Source organism: Pieris brassicae, chromosome 11, assembly GCF_905147105.1.
Source record: "Pieris brassicae chromosome 11, ilPieBrab1.1, whole genome shotgun sequence".
Classification (NCBI taxonomy): Eukaryota; Metazoa; Arthropoda; class Insecta; order Lepidoptera; family Pieridae; genus Pieris; species Pieris brassicae.
Genome location: NC_059675.1, coordinates 1,031,083 through 1,049,531, shown reverse-complemented (window position 1 = coordinate 1,049,531; position 18,449 = coordinate 1,031,083). Strand labels below are relative to the sequence as shown.

General features: G+C 36.2%; 3 protein-coding genes across 6 annotated transcripts; 2 read left to right on the top strand and 1 right to left on the bottom strand.

The window, feature by feature from the left end:
* Positions 1-760: 760 nt before the first annotated feature.
* On the bottom strand, positions 761-9,440 carry LOC123716431 (nuclear anchorage protein 1-like). 2 transcript variants are annotated; one of them, XM_045672177.1, is made up of 3 exons: positions 9,377-9,440; positions 8,568-9,130; positions 761-2,156 (listed from the first exon to the last, which is right to left on the bottom strand). In XM_045672177.1, the coding sequence occupies exons 2-3, from the start codon at positions 9,126-9,128 to the stop codon at positions 819-821; spliced, it is 1,899 nt and encodes a 632-aa protein (XP_045528133.1). In that variant the 5' UTR covers positions 9,129-9,130; positions 9,377-9,440; the 3' UTR covers positions 761-818. The 2 variants fall into 2 exon arrangements, with proteins under 2 accessions (XP_045528133.1, XP_045528134.1); XM_045672178.1 differs by having other exon boundaries at positions 8,607-9,130.
* Positions 9,441-15,168: 5,728 nt separating this feature from the next.
* On the top strand, positions 15,169-15,943 carry LOC123716204. 3 transcript variants are annotated; one of them, XM_045671828.1, is made up of 2 exons: positions 15,169-15,449; positions 15,489-15,943. In XM_045671828.1, exons 1-2 carry the CDS (start codon positions 15,198-15,200, stop codon positions 15,876-15,878), a joined length of 642 nt encoding a protein of 213 aa, XP_045527784.1. In that variant the 5' UTR covers positions 15,169-15,197; the 3' UTR covers positions 15,879-15,943. The 3 variants fall into 3 exon arrangements, with proteins under 3 accessions (XP_045527784.1, XP_045527785.1, XP_045527783.1); XM_045671829.1 differs by having other exon boundaries at positions 15,169-15,474; positions 15,514-15,943; XM_045671827.1 differs by having other exon boundaries at positions 15,169-15,943.
* Positions 15,944-17,534: 1,591 nt separating this feature from the next.
* On the top strand, positions 17,535-18,113 carry LOC123716248. Its single transcript, XM_045671895.1, has one exon. It carries the CDS (start codon positions 17,679-17,681, stop codon positions 18,045-18,047), a length of 369 nt encoding a protein of 122 aa, XP_045527851.1. The 5' UTR covers positions 17,535-17,678; the 3' UTR covers positions 18,048-18,113.
* Positions 18,114-18,449: the final 336 nt, after the last annotated feature.

Below are 18,449 nucleotides of genomic sequence, written 5' to 3'. Positions count from 1 at the left end.
ACGATTGTACGCATTTCTCTAGGTCTCATCCCAAAGAACAGGTTCTCGATTTTTGGTACAAGTTTGTGCTGACACTGCTGGAAATCATTCTGAGAAATATTTGCACCGCCGGTGACAGGGACGCCCCACTGATTTCATATCATTGATGAGTAGAAGAAACAGTGTTAGGGGCATTTATGGATCTGACATTTTAAAAATAAATACAGATCTTTCCAATGATCTATGGATTTTTATACTTAAGTAATTTATATATTTTGTAATCCCATAGAATTGTCTTTTATTAACATAACTTTTACAAATTTAAAGAAACCCCTTTCCGGTAAATCCGGTAAGGATTGTAAAAATGAAACGTCGGGAAAAATTTAAAATTATGTTAAAATAATTATAGGTTTACAATAAGACAGCTTTAATACGATAAAAAAGTGTTTTCTTTAAATCTCATAGAACTTATATGCTGCTTAACTGCTTGGCTATGTATAAATTTGTGACTCCACATAGAAATAATATTTTGTAATTCTAATAGAGTTTCAGTAGCATAGTAACAGTCAATATTTAAAGGGTCAACATTCAAAAAATATACACAACATCTGTATAGGCTAAAAGGCGATCAACTTTTAGTACCTTGATGATCTTTTATTAATTATTCTATACATTTTATTAGTAAACGATCTAAAGATCTTTAGGAAATGAAACCATACCACTAAGTCAAGGAGGCGGTTAAGTGTGCTGTTTTTATTCGGGACATTAAGTAAAGCGAATATAAAAAAATAATCATTTATTTGCAGTTATACATTATGTTTGTTTGTGAATACTGTTATTTAGTGTAGTTCCTCAGGAAGGTTGATGGCTAAGTCGGGAAGAACGGGAACTCCAATGTTGATTGGGTCTGGGATGAGGGGAAGATCGGGTTGTCCAATGTTGATTGGGTCTGGAATTATGGGGCTATCAGGGATGAGAGCGGGGCTGTTGTCAATGCCTTCGGGCTTGGAAGCTGGGCTTGAGGCAGATTTAATGTTAATGATAACTTGAACAAGAGGAGAACTAGCTGGAACGGGTTTGTCAACCAAAGCGGGGTCAGTTGAGATTGGCTCGTTTTCATCAACCAGGGCTGGGTCGGTGTTGATGTTCTCGGTTTCGTCAACCAGGGCTGGGTCGGTGTTGATGTTCTCGGTTTCGTCAACCAGGGCTGGGTCGGTGTTGATGTTCTCGGTTTCGTCAACCAGGGCTGGGTCGGTGTTGATGTTCTCGGTTTCGTCAACCAGGGCTGGGTCGGTGTTGATGTTCTCGGTTTCGTCAACCAGGGCTGGGTCGGTGTTGATGTTCTCGGTTTCGTCAACCAGGGCTGGGTCAGTGTTGATGTTCTCGGTTTCGTCAACCAGGGCTGGGTCGGTGTTGATGTTCTCGGTTTCGTCAACCAGGGCTGGGTCGGTGTTGATGTTCTCGGTTTCGTCAACCAGGGCTGGGTCGGTGTTGATGTTCTCGGTTTCGTCAACCAGGGCTGGGTCGGTGTTGATGTTCTCGGTTTCGTCAACCAGGGCTGGGTCGGTGTTGATGTTCTCGGTTTCGTCAACCAGGGCTGGGTCGGTGTTGATGTTCTCGGTTTCGTCAACCAGGGCTGGGTCGGTGTTGATGTTCTCGGTTTCGTCAACCAGGGCTGGGTCGGTGTTGATGTTCTCGGTTTCGTCAACCAGGGCTGGGTCGGTGTTGATGTTCTCGGTTTCGTCAACTAGGGCTGGGTCGGTGTTGATGTTCTCGGTTTCGTCAACCAGGGCTGGGTCGGTGTTGATGTTCTCGGTTTCGTCAACCAGAGCTGGGTCGGTGTTGATGTTCTCGGTTTCGTCAACCAGGGCTGGGTCGGTGTTGATGTTCTCGGTTTCGTCAACCAGAGCTGGGTCGGTGTTGATGTTCTCGGTTTCGTCAACCAGGGCTGGGTCGGTGTTGATGTTCTCGGTTTCGTCAACCAGAGCTGGGTCGGTGTTGATGTTCTCGGTTTCGTCAACCAGGGCTGGGTCGGTGTTGATGTTCTCGGTTTCATCAACCAGAGCTGGGTCGGTGTTGATGTTCTCGGTTTCGTCAACCAGAGCTGGGTCGGTGTTGATGTTCTCGGTTTCGTCAACCAGGGCTGGGTCGGTGTTGATGTTCTCGGTTTCGTCAACCAGGGCTGGGTTGGTGTTGATATTTTCTGGCTCTTGAATTATGGGTCCTGCGGACTCAGGGAGGAGTGAGCCAGTCTTTGAAGGGCGGGCGGCCACAAAGGCAATGAGTGCAGCGAAAAGTAGGAATTTCATATCTGAAAATTAGAAACTTCTTTATAAAATTGTCCTTGGTTTAAGCGAGTATATTTACTTTAAATGTTTAGTGAATAAGATTGTGACTGAGACTCTTTTCTTTGACAATTTGTATAATAACTGGGCAGACAAGACAGAATAGGCCTTTAGTGCGAAACGATCCTCTGTAGCTTCATGGAGTTGACTAAAATAATGCATTATGAACTTATCTACAGTAGCGGGATGTTATAATGATATGATGGTAAACTGCTTACCTATGCAGTTTCTTCTAAACTATAATATGTGTGCAAATTTGGTTAGATTTTATAGTTTTTCATTATCACAAACTTATCAGAGAATTTTTGCCTTTCAACATATATCGTCAAGGAATTATTATATTAGTCCATGATGATTATAAATAGATATGCTTTGATATATTAAAGATATTTGAACTTTCTATGCAAATATTTATTTTGTAAAACATTTTCGTAAGGGAGACATTTCTACAGATACCTAGTACTCCAAGATTAAACGTTATTATTTAACAGTTTTTGTTAAACTTATTCCGGATATATCTCTCATATACTAGGCAAGTAGAACACGTACAGTACACAATATCTAGAAATAAAAATATTTTTTCCCAACATTCAGATATATTATTAAAATAATAGAAAGGTTTAAATGTTTATATTTTAATGAAGTCTTTTCTAATTAAGAGATATTTTAGTTTTCTAATATAAATATGGGCATTATGAGTTTGCAGATTTGCCCATATTTACTAAAATACGCTAATTAAGCTTTTTACATAAAATATATATGCGCATAGTTTTTAACTGAATCTCTATTAATACGACCAAGTCTACTTTCAATAATGGATAATTTATAACACCAAATTAACACGTTTCAATTATTTATTGCTGTATTAACATCGTCAAACTATTCAGGTCCTAATCATGATTAATAGCCTTCTAATTAAAAGACACGCCGCTTAGATAAAACGATATGGGTAAGGCGTCAAATAAAACTTTTTTGACGATATCAATGACAACAGAAGGCTTATCGATTATTAAAAAAGATTAAGGAATGAAAGTAAATTAGCCATACTCAGAGTTCTTCATTTGACAAACTTCAATGGTAAATTAACTAGCTATAAGAGCGGTGAATCAGATTGCGAAATGCCCGATAAGCTTAAACGACTAAAGCATAATTGCAAGATCATTGGTAACTCGGATCTTAACATAACAATGTAAACGATCGCCTAAGTCTAGAATATTTGAAATCTGCATCTAGAAGCATATCAGGGGCGATGATAAGACATTACGGTTTTGTTTTAGTCCGGTGATATTATTATATTTTATAACCTAGTCATAAATGACGCCAAAATATTGTAAATCTTGTTTTGCAGTTTTTTATACCTACAAAAACTGTTTAATTTGTGGAAGGCAAGACATTGGCTGACTAAAAATATGCTCATTTGCTCTTCTCGTGATTAGCGTCATGTTATAATTACAAGGTTATTAAAATCTTCATCAAACAACGAAAATTATATATAAATATAAAATAAAATATGTTTATTATGGAATACTAGATACAGGTATCACTTATTTTACGTCATTGAATTTGAATCGAAAGACATCCCTACTCATCGGCAAAGAAGACAGGGTAAGGAAGAGGGTGTAGGCCGAGAGAAAAAGCTGGCGTAAAAAACTCGGTAAATGATAAACTGGAGGTAATCATATCTAAGTAATAACATCATTTACATTCTATTAAGCGTTTGCAAGTAGCTGTGTTGGGGCTTTTACGAACCAAGGCTGTACATTTTGCTCAGACTTGCTTAGTTTTATAAGCGTGGCGATTTCCTTAATCGCCGGAGTTACACCCCGATAGTAGAGCCAGACTAAGGCACTCTCTTCGAATATTACTTTGCATTCATTCGTTTGATACAATTAATACTGTTCTTTGTATACGTACATCTGTGTGCTCTAATTATTAATCTTAGTTTTACATATTGTTTCGCAAGTGAAGAATACAATTCTTTTGAGAAATAAAGTTATTCTTAAACCTAAACCTAAATCTAAGATTATAGCCAGACGTAGTCACTGTCTTCAACTGTTATTTTATTACATTGCATTCATTCTTTACGTAGCAATTAACATTTCATTATTTCGTTTACAATCTAATGTTGTACGCGAGTGGTTAATATTGAGTAAATCTAAAAAATCTCTATTATTAAGAGCATTCCGATGACCCAGGATCTTGTGTTCAAGAAAAAACAAATGCATTGGAATAAAATACTCGTTTTATGCAGCATTATGGTTAATTTTATTTTGTTACGACTGTTATAGAAGCTATTATTTTTAAAAGTATCTGTATATTTCTATATATTTATGGCAATTCCTGTCGCGCACCACCTCTTTGTCGAACCAGCTGAAGTATGTCCTAATCAATACGACTTAGGGTCCTTCAAGAAAAGAGTGTAGAGATTCTTAAAATGCCGACAGCGCGCTTGCGAGCCTACCGGTAATGTGAGTGTTGATGACATCACTTAACATCAGGTGCGCCTCCAGCCCGTTTGCCACCTTTAACTTAAAAAAGGAAACACAAATATTCTCATGTTGTGGCTTAAAATGTACAATAAACTGACTTCCTCAGATAGCTCGAATCGCTTTTGCTTGCGTACCACGAAGATCGATTTTATACCCCACAAAACACCATCAGAAAACCATAAAACATACACTATTATAAAAATAGCTAAAGTAGACGAGCTTTGCTGTAATTTCGCTAATTAGACCACGTACTTTTTTACTGCAAAAGCAGAGCTAAGTTTATTTGAGAGACTTAACTACCTACGAACATGGTCGTATCAACAAATCCTATTTTTTTCTCTTTATATTTGTTGTTGTAAGTTTAATATCTTGATTTGTTTGCTTAAGATTATTTGTATTAAACTACGCTAGAGATGGCAGTGTTTACATTCTCAATGAGGAATTCACTTTAAATCAGATTGAAGTGCAGCAAACAGTCCTTTAAAGCTCTTTTACTACGTGGGGCATTTGTTTTAATGTGGAATAAAGCTCCAACAGACGATGATTTGAATTTAATAGTTTGAATTCCTCTGGCCAGCCTTGCGATTCTGTAAATCACTTATTAAACTCTCTCAAATCACTCGTGAGGGAGAAATTTTACGATTTGGCATTCTGATAAACAGTAACCGCAACAAAAAGCGCCGTTCGAGTGAGATTGTTTACATTTGTAACTATAATTCGACACTCAAAACACACGCCCGAACATTGAAGGGATTTGGTATTCTGATAACGCAATTTGACATCTATTTATTTCGGGGAGTCGATAAAATAACTTTAATAAATACAGCATTTTTTAAGAAAAAAATAATATCCATAAGTATTATGATCAGTAAAATAGCACTTTGTAGTTGTTACAGAAGGTCCGTTACCAATTTAAATAGCTCTGTTTAAAGATATAAACGATGTCAATATTTAAAAAAAGATATATCTATAGATGGCGAAGGAAATGTAATGCAAATAAAACTTTTTTCCAATACCCAATAAACTAATTGGTAATGACGAAACCATAAGTTTTTGCTGCTATATAAATGAACGTAGTGTCTGATAAATAGATGAACTAAGGGTAAATCTTTTGTTTATTTTTATTTTATCTCAGAACAAATTTTTCGATGCATTCTGGAGAGGCACTCCAGAGAAAACAATTAGAAAAGTTACTTCCTTTTAAATTATCAAGAATGCCTTTGCTTAATTATCATAGTTTTTGTAAAATATTAGTATTTTTATTAGTAGGGTTAGTACTAAATGTTCAAAATTTCTGGTCGTATTATACCTTTGAAGAAGTATATCACATATTTTGTAACAATGACGAAGCGCCTAGATGAAGAAAGGCAATAGTGCTTATTAAGCTTTTATTTTATCATTCATAATAATGTTTACAAACTAATTGAACACATTTGTCTACGAATAAAAAAGTAGATGTTATTGATTAGCACTTTGTTGGGCTGGGTTTGAATTAGGTTTTTATTACATTTTTAGTTGTTCGTTTCGACCGACCGACGACCTTGATGTTTCCATTCCCTTTCTTTTCTCGGATAGCCCTAGGAATTTCTCAATGAAGTGCTTTCGTGTGTTTTGAACTGATCTGCGCTTACGCTATGTCCAACTGGCATCTCTTCTTTGGACTCCTATGGCCTCCATCCATCTGTGTTGCTCACAGTTAGTAAACTCTGAATTGACATTGTAAATTAAATACAGATCTTTCCAAAGATCTTTGTTTTTTTTTAATAACTTTAATTAACTTATATGTTTTGTAATCTCTGTAAGTTTACTTGGCTATATTTGAACTTCTGATTCCAAATAGAAATAATCTTTTGTAATTCTAATAGTGCGGCAGATGGTATATAACATTTGAACGCTAGTGTTATACAGTGATAGTGAAATATTATTTCAAATTCAGGATTTATTTCTTTTAAATATAAATTTATTTTACGCTTACAGTTAGTATTCAAAAATATACACAGATCATCTGTATAGGCAAGAAGGCGATCAACTTTTAGCACCTTGACGATTTATTAATTATTATACAGGTGGTAGATCAAACTCAACAGGCGGTTAGAAGGGGTCATTAGCTGCAAAAACAAATTCTACGGGGAGTCCTTCAGTTCAACCCCTGCAGAGTTATCATTTATTTTACGTTTTACAAGAAAACTTACTTGTTTTTATTAATTCTTATTAGAATTCGAAAAAATCTACACCTGTATCTTTTTCATAATATCTACTAGATTGGTACTGATGAGTCCTTGCCTTAGACAAGCTATTTATGGTTGTTTATTGGGTGTATTGAAGTTAATATTAAGCTTACTATACGACATAAAATTTTCTCAAATCATAACTTTTTGATTACTTTGGACCACACAGTGAAAAAAAAAATACTCTACCGAAAGTGACCCAGTATAACCAGTTGATGTCCCCATCTAACCACTAGTTGCGTTTGATCCACGACTTTTTGGTCAATTTGGAAACGAAACCATACTACTAAGCCAAGGAGGCGGTTAAGTGTGCTGTTTTTATTCGGGACATAATAAGTAATATATAGTGGATACAGGAATATAACATTCAAAAAATATACACAACATCTGTATAGGCAAAAAGGCGATCAACTTTTAGTACCTTGATGATCTTTTATTAATTATTCTATACATTTTATTAGTAAACGATCTAAAGATCTTTAGGAAATGAAACCATACCACTAAGTCAAGGAGGCGGTTAAGTGTGCTGTTTTTATTCGGGACATTAAGTAAAGCGAATATAAAAAATAATCATTTATTTGCAGTTATACATTATGTTTGTTTGTGAATAATGTTATTTAGTGTAGTTCCTCAGGAAGGTTGATGGCTAAGTCGGGAAGAACGGGAACTCCAATGTTGATTGGGTCTGGGATGAGAGGAAGATCAGGTTGTGCAATGTTGATTGGGTCTGGAATTATGGGACTATCAGGGATGAGAGCGGGGCTGTTGTCAATGCCTTCAGGCTTGGAAGCTGGGCTTGAGGTGGATTTAATGTTAATGATAACTTGAACAAGAGGAGAACCAGCTGGAACGGGTTTGTCAACCAAAGCGGGGTCAGTTGAGATTGGCTCGTTTTCATCAACCAGGGCTGGGCCAATGTTGATGTTCTCGGTTTCGTCAACCAGGGCTGGGTCGGTGTTGATGTTCTCGGTTTCGTCAACCAGAGCTGGGTCGGTGTTGATGTTCTCGGTTTCGTCAACCAGAGCTGGGTCGGTGTTGATGTTCTCGGTTTCGTCAACCAGAGCTGGGTCGGTGTTGATGTTCTCGGTTTCGTCAACCAGAGCTGGGTCGGTGTTGATGTTCTCGGTTTCGTCAACCAGAGCTGGGTCGGTGTTGATGTTCTCGGTTTCGTCAACCAGGGCTGGGTCGGTGTTGATGTTCTCGGTTTCGTCAACCAGAGCTGGGTCGGTGTTGATGTTCTCGGTTTCGTCAACCAGGGCTGGGTCGGTGTTGATGTTCTCGGTTTCGTCAACCAGAGCTGGGTCGGTGTTGATGTTCTCGGCTTCGTCAACCAGGGCTGGGTCGGTGTTGATGTTCTCGGTTTCGTCAACCAGGGCTGGGTCGGTGTTGATGTTCTCGGTTTCGTCAACCAGAGCTGGGTCGGTGTTGATGTTCTCGGTTTCGTCAACCAGGGCTGGGTCAGTGTTGATGTTCTCGGTTTCGTCAACCAGGGCTGGGTCAGTGTTGATGTTCTCGGTTTCGTCAACCAGGGCTGGGTCGGTGTTGATGTTCTCGGTTTCGTCAACCAGGGCTGGGTCGGTGTTGATGTTTTCGGTTTCGTCAACCAGGGCTGGGTCAGTGTTGATGTTCTCGGTTTCGTCAACCAGGGCTGGGTCAGTGTTGATGTTCTCGGTTTCGTCAACCAGGGCTGGGTCAGTGTTGATGTTTTCGGTTTCGTCAACCAGGGCTGGGTCAGTGTTGATGTTCTCGGTTTCGTCAACCAGGGCTGGGTCAGTGTTGATGTTCTCGGTTTCGTCAACCAGGGCTGGGTCAGTGTTGATGTTCTCGGTTTCGTCAACCAGAGCTGGGTCGGTGTTGATGTTCTCGGTTTCGTCAACGAGGGCTGGGTCGGTGTTGATGTTCTCGGTTTCGTCAACCAGAGCTGGGTTGGTGTTGATGTTCTCAGTTTCGTCAACCAGGGCTGGGTTGGTGTTGATATTTTCTGGCTCTTGAATTATGGGTCCTGCGGACTCAGGGAGGAGTGAGCCAGTCTTTGAAGGGCGGGCGGCCGCAAAGGCAATGAGTGCAGCGAAAAGTAGGAATTTCATATCTGAAAATTAGAAACTTCTTTATAAAATTGTCTTTGATTTGAGCGAGTATATTTACTTAAAATGTTTAGTGAATAAGATTGTGACTCTTTTCTTCGACAATTTGTATAATAACTGGGCAGACAATACAGAATAGGCCTTTAGTGCGAAACGATACTCTGTAGCTTTAAGGCGTTGACTAAAGTAATGCATTATGAACTTATCTACAGTCGCGGGATGTTATAATGATATGATGGTAAACTGCTTACCTATGCAGTTTCTTCTAAACTATAATATTTGTGCAAATTTGGTTAGATTTTATAGTGTTTCATTATCACAAGCTTATCGGAGAATTTTTGCTTTACAACAAATATCGTCAAGGTATTCATTCACGATGATAATAAATAGATATGCTTTGATATATTCAATATATTTGAACTTTATATGTATTCGTTAGGGATACCTTTTTCATAGTAGCTAAAAACTCCAAGGTCAAGCATTATAAATTAACCGTATACAATTTAACTGTTAATGTTAACATAATAAACTGTTTATTAATATTTTTCACCAAATTATATCGAGATTGCCCCCTAATATAAGCAGGTTTCACAGAACGGATTCCAGATATATCTCTCATATATACTAGGCACGTAGAACACGTAGAAAAGTACAAAGGATCACACATATATATATGTGTGATCTAGTTATATATATATATATATATTGCGTGATCCTTTGTCCTTTGATCCTTGAATAGCTTAATTAGTGTATGATATAGTTTAGTAAAACTTGTCAAATCTTCAAACTTATAATGCTCAAATTTATATTAGAAAACTAAAATTATTACAAAATGCTATTATGTTATTTTCTATTATTAGATATGCTTAGTTTTTAAGCTATTAACATGACCTCGTCAATTTATTTACAGTAAACTACAACTTCACGTAACCACTGACTCCAACATCTCACCATCAACTTTAGCTTAAGTATTCCAATTATGTATAGGCATAATAATAATCTAGTGGCGCTACAACTTTATATGGGCTTTGCCTCAGATTGCATTTGTTTCTTTTATCATTTTTATTTCATTGACAGGTAAGTGATCAGCCTTCTGTTTTCCTCCACCGTACGAGTGTTAGATTTTGTTTATAAAAGTTTCCTACATTATACATAACCTATACCATGTTACAAATTCTTTTATTTAAAATGTATGACAATTTAGGCAAACATAAATGTTACAAAATACATATATACAAGATAGTAAAACTACAATTAAAATACAAATGAAAATTACCAGCAAAACAGTGGATTAGGTTCGCATTTAACAATTATTTCTTTAAAACCGATCAGCCCACTACCGAATATATCTAGATTATTCGATTCGCACATAGACAGAAAGTCTATTGGTGGACAAATGGGAAACAAAACTGTGACACAAGGGATGAGAGTCACCGAAGCCTAGGCGAAGACTGCTTTTCCTAATTATATATACATTTATACTGAATAAAACTTCGTCTGTGTTCATTTCAATGTTAGCACTGACAATTTTATAATGATAGCCACTAATACCATTAGTACGCTACCCTAAAAACAATTGACTACCTAATAAAGCACATTTGAGTTGCTAAAATTAGCAAAAACTGTGCAGCAATAAGCTTGACTGTCAGAATTATCCCTATGAACTTTCTAAGAAATTCGTTCTTTTGACCATCACCAATAAGTAAGAGTCATGGATTGTCTATATGTTATCATATTCTCAAAACATAGAGTTGGCTTTTCTTCCTCCAAATACGACTTGTGACTTACAGCCAATGAACCAGGGTGTGATTAAAAGCCTCAGGGGTCACTACAGAAGAAAATTTTTGATGCATGGATGATGCTGGTCGAATCTGAGGGTGAAACTTCTGCTAATACGCTGCAAGCAGTAATTTTTTTATCTAAAGCCTGGGAAGAAGTGACAGCCACAACTATACAGCACTCTTTTCGACATGCGGAATTTTTTATCAATCGAGTGATGAGGTGGAAACAGAACCTGAGTTTGATAGCGACGACGACTTTCCAATAACCAAGTGGATTCAACAGTTCAACATGGCAAGAAATACGGCCAATCTTCAAACCTACATCGAAGTAGAAAACTGCCTGCTTACAACGGCTTCACTAACAGACAAATAAATTTTGGATACAGTTAGAAACACTGAGGATCATGAACAAGGAGAAGAAGAAGATGAGATGGATGAGCCTGAGCCTCCGCCGATAATTAAAGAAGCTCTGGTAGTAGCTGAATTATTGGAAAAATACTTCCTTTATCACCAAGATGCCTCAATATCGCAAGAGATGAATGATATAAGTAAAAAAGTACAACAAAATTACTGGTGCAGCAAAAGAGGTCAGACCAAAATAACAGACTATACGCAATAGCATTCAAATAAGATTCTTTTTTATGTACATAACTACTAACACTAGTCTGAGATAAACTTTTCTAATTAAATTTTTTCTTGTCTCCATTTAACGACAACTGTCTATAACGTCATAAACGTGTCGTTATATAGAGATTACACTGTATTTATATATATCTTTGTTTCGTCATACGTAACTTCAAATGATTCTAATTATTGCTGATGTTATTCAAAGATTCATAAGACCATTATCCCAATTCAGCCTACGTAGGTCGTGTTAATCGAAATGTAGAGGCCAAAATAAATTACCTCTACAAGAGACTGTGTGTGTCCTTTAAATCCGCTTATGTATCCGACTCTGTTTGTTCTAGATATGGTAACCACCTACTCCTCAGACAAATACTTGCTATATCAGTGCACCAATTTTTTTTACTCCTACATAGCCAAATCACGCGAACCAGCTGATCTGTGGCTAAGAAGCTTTCTAGCAGGGGAGTACATCCTGGGGTATCCCAGGATCGCTCGCATCCTCGGATGCCAGTCTCGAGCTCCAAATCGCTTTCGAAAGTCGGACAGTCAACCAGTAAACCATTGTTAAATCAGTCACCCACGTATTCCTGGAATGCGAGGCTGTGGCTAATCAATGTACAAAAATCCTCGGAACAGTGAAGTGGCTCCGCGAAGCCTGTGAAGTGCCCGGGAGACTTCTGAGCTTCTGGAAGGAATTAGGCTGGCTAAATTAGCCAGGGCTTTTACGCACAACGGACCGACTGCGCGTCTAAGTGCGGAAATTGAGTCCACCCTACCTTACCTTACCTTACCATTGTTTAGTCGGTTCTTTTGTCACATTAGCAAGCAGGCCTTTTCTTCAGTTTAAATCTGTGTAAATAGTCTCCAAAAGCCCCTTGGTCACACAGGATTTGCGCCATGTGAGGTGTTAAGCGCCTTGTCTTGACTTAGTATGCCGCGTTTGCATCTTTGAAAAAAATGTTTGCGACTGAGGCTGTTTCGCGGTTATATTTAGTCGGCGGCCGAGTGTATGATGGGTTTATGGGTTCCAAGCAAGATTCTTCAAGTCGGAAGTACTCTTGGATTTACCCTGCGCACACTCCACCTTGCTAAGCGTATAACTTATAGGTGTCTATTGAGGTAGAAATATCTGTGTATTATTGTGTAGTTATATTGTATACGTAATAGCTGTAAAGATCTTATAATAATGTGGGAAATAAATATAATAAAAGCTGTGGTAGCATAGGATGTTTGTGTGACAATTTATTAACCGTTGTTCTTTATTGAAAAGTAAGCAAAAATGGCGCCCTTGTAACAGCTGATTGACGATATCGAATGATAATAAATATTTATTATTTTATTGTAAATATACATGTGTAATCAGATATGATATAGAGCCATAAATAATTTATAAACCTTTATAAAATCAATCATAAAATAGAAGCTTAATCCGCTTCGCTATCATTTAGCGTTAAAACGCGTAATATCTTTATTTCACTATCAATAGGGAAATAGTGTGATGATAACTATAATTTCTTTACATGCGAAACTTCCTTGTAGGAAAAAGCTTCAAGAGGGACGTTAAACACAATTAAATGTATCAGATTTTTAAACGAAAGGGAAATCCTTAATAATAAATAAATCAATGGCGCTACAACCTTTTTAGGTCTGGGCCTCAGAATTCTGTATCTGTTTCATGACCATTTGTTTAATAGGCAAGTAGGTGATCGGCCTCCTGTTCCTGATACAGGCCGTCGACTTTTTGGTCTAAGCCGGTTTCCTCACGATGTTTTCCTTAACCGTTCAAACTCAAAATAACTTTATTCATATAGATAAACCAGTTCATAACGTCAGAAAGGAAGTTAAATTGTAAATTTACATTTAAGTTCGATGTGCACATAGAAAGTCCATTGATGCACATCGAACCCACTAGGCTAACACTGCCAAAAAATGGGAATTCTAGTAGGCCAGAAACTAAGAACTTTTGTTTTTTATCTGATTCTAATAACATATCTTTTTAGATAGATTACTTTATAATGTTATTTTTAATCCTAAAACTCCTAGTTACTTAAAGCAAAATTTTATTTTCCTCTCCGGCGGTAGTTTTGATTTACGTTCCTTAGACAATCTTATTCAAGACACTCCTACTAATAAAACTGAATTCTTTCACTCCTGGCAGTAAATGTAACATGAGAAGCATTTAATTAATTAAAAAATTTTGACGTTCATTAGTGTACACTTTGTTACCTATATGAATAAATGATTTTGGACTTTGACTTGACTTTACTGTGATACGTATCCTGCTATGGAAATCCTTACCAAATGACATCAGTCGAGCTCAGTCTTTAAATTTATTTAAAAATCTTCTTTTTGATCATTATTCTTCTGCCTCGTCATTAGCTACTACTTATATATATTTTTAATGTGACTCAGTTAACCTTAGGATTAGCTTTTTTCATTTTTGTTTATACATACTATTATTTATACGTTTTCTTTCAATTTTACTTTATTCAATATTAGTTATAGTTACATGGTATTTTGAGTTTTTTTTTGTTAATTAATTGAGCACTTTTTGTACTTTAGCCTCTGTAGGTGTTTCGTTTTTTAATTACTCTATATTAGGGATACCTGGAAGATATCGCTTACATATAATATCATAGGCCTCCCGTTGCCTAATAACTTATGTTTTCTGCTTTTTTTTGTTGTTTTATATGTACGTTTTGTATATTATGGTAACGAAGTGTAAATAAATAGGTAACTCTTTAGTTGGACTGTATCGTCTGATAAATAAAGTATATTATTATAAGCAGTTTACATAAGGGTATGATTTAAATCTAGTTAAGTTAAATTAGTGTTGATGGTGTACGGGAGATATAGTCCACCATAAGTATTAGAATCTAAGTCGCGTTTTATTACCTAAGTCTCAGTAAAACACACTAGGATATGATTACGACGTTTTCTACCACAATAAAGACAACATATGTTTATAATAACTGTTCACAACAACGAAGTTTTTTGATAAGCTTCAAGGATATCCTAAAGGACACCCTCCTTTGTCCTAGGACAAGCAGGGCCTTGTAATGAAGTAGTTCACAGTAATTGTTAATGTTCCGATTTCAATCGATTCGCGACATTGTTCTAATTATCATTAAATTATATTTTTACAATATTTCTAATTAGAAACGAAAGTTATTACGAATTTAACAACATAAATATGTATATTGTGCGTTGCATATTATCGGTATTCAAATATTGCCACTATTAAATCCTGTCTTACTAAAACAAAAACTTTATATTACTTTAGGGTATGACATTAATCCTAAGATAAAAAATTTATGGAACATAGATTATTTTTTAATATAAAATACGAATGATCCTATACCTATTTCAGTATTGAAAGAAGACTAAAAGTGAGTACAATATTACAATTTGACCAAACAAATTTTTTTAACATATTAACCATTAAAGTCGTTATTTTGTGAGGAAAATAGTAGTCGTTACTTAAGGAAGAGTTGTAGCAAATAGTTGACGCTCTTTTTTAAATATCCAATGAAGTATACTTGAACATCACCAGCTCGTAGAATGGCATATGTGGTGGCTTGTTTCAATGTCTCTGCTGGTAGCAATACTTATTAAAATTGAGGTTGAGTTGTTTATGAATTAATTTTATTTTACAGAAGCAACAATGAAATTCCTGATCGTATTAGCTGTTATCGCCGTCGCTGCGGCAGTACCTCTTAACCGTATCTCAGCCTCTGAGATCGACGAGATCATAAGCGCTATCAACAGCCCCAGCACCGATCCAGCCACAGCTGCTGCTTTACAGCAAATGCTCCACGATCTCCTCGGTGGACATGGACTAGACGACATTTCTGCTGGACCCGCTATAATCGATGAAACACCTGCACTTATTGACACCAACCCAGCTCTCGTTGAGGAACACGAGGATATCGCAGTTGGACCAGCTCTGATTGAGGAACACGAGGATATCGCAGTTGGACCAGCTCTGATTGAGGAACACGAGGATATCTCCGTCGGACCCGCTATCATTGAAGACCAGCCCGCCAGCATCAAATCTCCTTTGGTACAGGTTATCATAAATGTTGACGCATCCGCTAACGACGTCACCGTTGACCAAGTTTACAACCCAGAGAACCCCGCTCTTATTCCCAGCCCCGTTGAGATCATTGATGGATCCCAACCCGAACTTATCCCCGACAACGTCAATGTCATTGAAAACGAAATCATTCCCGACCCAATCACTATTGTGGAGAACCCCAAGCCAGAATTGGAAGTTGAAAACATCAACATTGACACACCTTTGATCCCTGACGGCGCCGTCATGCTCCCAGACATCCTCAACTAGAAACGTGAAAAGATGGGGTCTACTGCTTTTTTAATTGAGGACTTTAAATAAAATATTTCATCCTATTATCTAGTTTTACTATACGTGACTTTTTAATAAACTGTAAATTGCCTCGAAGTTTAATAACAGTATACTTATAACGTTCAGTCTTATTTATATTTGTCCTGTATAATATCAGCTACTTATTTCCGAACTTTCTATTTTTCAACCTAATCAAAAAATTATTCCTAATACGTAAATGAAGCAAAACTTAGTACTTAGCCTAACTTACGGTGCAATAAAATATGTCAGTCTCAGTTGATTCATCATCGACCGTCAAGGCAGAATACAAAATGCCAGCCCACCTCGAGGTCCGTCGTTACTAAGCGTTTTTTAAGGCATTTTTTGCCGCGCATACCCACTAAATGCAACTAGCTCCTATCCATCCTATATCTACTGAAGTATCAAGAAAAGAGCGCTTTTCAGGCAATGTGAGTGTCTATCACCTGGCATCAGGTCAGCCTCCAGCTCCAGTGGTTTTCAACAAGCTGGCCACGCTTGCTAAAAAGCTCTTGAATCATCGAGTTATGTTAACAGTGGGATAAATTCTCAGTTTTATTTACATATTATTCCATCAAAAAAAATTATAACATCTCTCTTCACGACCGCTAAAAAATTTAGTTTTCTTTTGTTTTTTAATAACTTTGTATAGATTTTCTTAGTATTGTTAATAGATACAATAAATTCATATGGTAGAAAACGTAATATATTATATTGTAATTTATGAGTTAATATAATAAGATGTGTAATATATATATATATATATATATTCTTTATTCTATACCTAAGCCAACATAGTGCTGAAGACTTTTACTCTTGTCCTGGGTTCAAATCACACCTGTGCAGCAATGGATTTTATCTTTTAATTGTACTGTGAGTAAAATTCACGGTCACGGCGTGTAATTACTATATATCACAGATTAGTGTGAGCTCTATTTATTATCAAACGATAAAGTGGATTTAATTAAATACTTAATCATATTATAGATTAGGGTTAAGACCAAATAACTAATTCCTAATTACCTACTTGGTATTTACTAGGCGTACAAATTCTTTAAAACCCAGTGACACTATCATTGCCAATTAGTTTGGAAGTGTGTTGCTGGCTTTTATCAATTAATTCCTTCATTCTTAAACTACTTGAAGTAGAATTCGTTCAAAAATAGTTAAATCGTTTCGTCAACAAAACTTTTTGAAGCGAATTTCTAATCTTCTTAGCGATTTATTGTTGTTTTTTCTTTTTATTGTTATTATTATTAGTCTTGTGTAGATCGTAGGCCATAAAGGCCTGATTATAACTTTTAATATGTTAAGAAGAAAAACTTATAATGTCATTAAAACTTGAACGGAAGTGGCTAGCCACAATCTTCACTGTAACACACATCTAATTCCAGTATCCCAACATAACCATTGCCATTGAACCATTTTAGAATTACTAATTTTTTACGACATGACATTATATTACAACAAAATCGCCATGCGTTTAGATTATTTCACAAAATATATTTTAAATTGGCCATGAATCACGATATAATATTTAAATCTATCTAAGTCAGTTGATACATGACAGCTACTGTCAATGTTAAAATGGATGTCACATGAGAAATGCAAAAGTGACATCTGATAGATATGAAATATGAATCTATCTTATTCCAAAATGCTTGGAATTTCTAAAGTTAACCTTTCTTAAAATTCGAATTGACAAAAACTAATAAGTTATTAATATACTATACAAACATTTTATAAATTAAGTATTTCGAAATGAGGCTCCATATTCCCAATTTGGCACCAAAAAGTACCCATGCAAGAAGATTCCAAACAGAGCCTGTACCATTTCAAATGTTACTCCCTCTAAAACTAAAGAAAGAAGTATCAGGTAAAAATGATAAAACAAAAGAAGCAGCGTGTATGCAAGAAATGGCTGTACTATTTGCTTGTTTTAAGAAATCTGAATTTGATCAAAAGCAGTGCCTTAAGGAAGTTACCGCTTTCCAAACATGTTATAACGATTACAATCAGAGAGCTAAGGTTCAAAGAGAAATGGGAAAGAAAGGTATTCTTATTCCAGGTGAGAAGAAACTTACTCATAGACAGTTAAATCAACTCCTAAAGGGCTTTCCTCCATTATAATATAGCTAATATAACAAGTAGTTTATGTTGTGAATATACCTGGTAATAAATGTAGAATTAATATAATTTGTTTTTTATATTACTGCCTTTTGCAATATCAATGCACCTTTCTAGTCTATGCAGTGCTCTAGTGCCGAGTTCAGTACAACATGGCCAGATTTAATGTGGTTAGGGCAAGTTGTCAAATGTTTTTTATTAAACTACAAATATATATAACTTAAACGGTTTTGTGTATCCACATTTAATATTATTAACTAATTTAATATTTATCTTTATTTTTTTATTGTGTGAACATATGACCGAGTCTTACAAATAAAAGGTTTTTTGTTACTCCATGGTCACAAAACAAAAAAGACAATAAATCAGTTAAGAACATTTCTGTAAGCAGGTTTCTAACAATAT

Coding starts and splice junctions, on each gene's coding strand:
- LOC123716431 (XM_045672177.1), bottom strand. CDS start 9,128: ATGAAATTCCTACTTTTCGCTGCACTCATTGCCTTTGCGGCCGCCCGC. Junction 2,157..8,567: donor TCAACACCGACCCAGCCCTG/GTTGACGAAACC, acceptor AACCCAGCCCTG/GTTGACGAAACCGAGAACAT.
- LOC123716204 (XM_045671827.1), top strand. CDS start 15,198: ATGAAATTCCTGATCGTATTAGCTGTTATCGCCGTCGCTGCGGCAGTA.
- LOC123716248 (XM_045671895.1), top strand. CDS start 17,679: ATGAGGCTCCATATTCCCAATTTGGCACCAAAAAGTACCCATGCAAGA.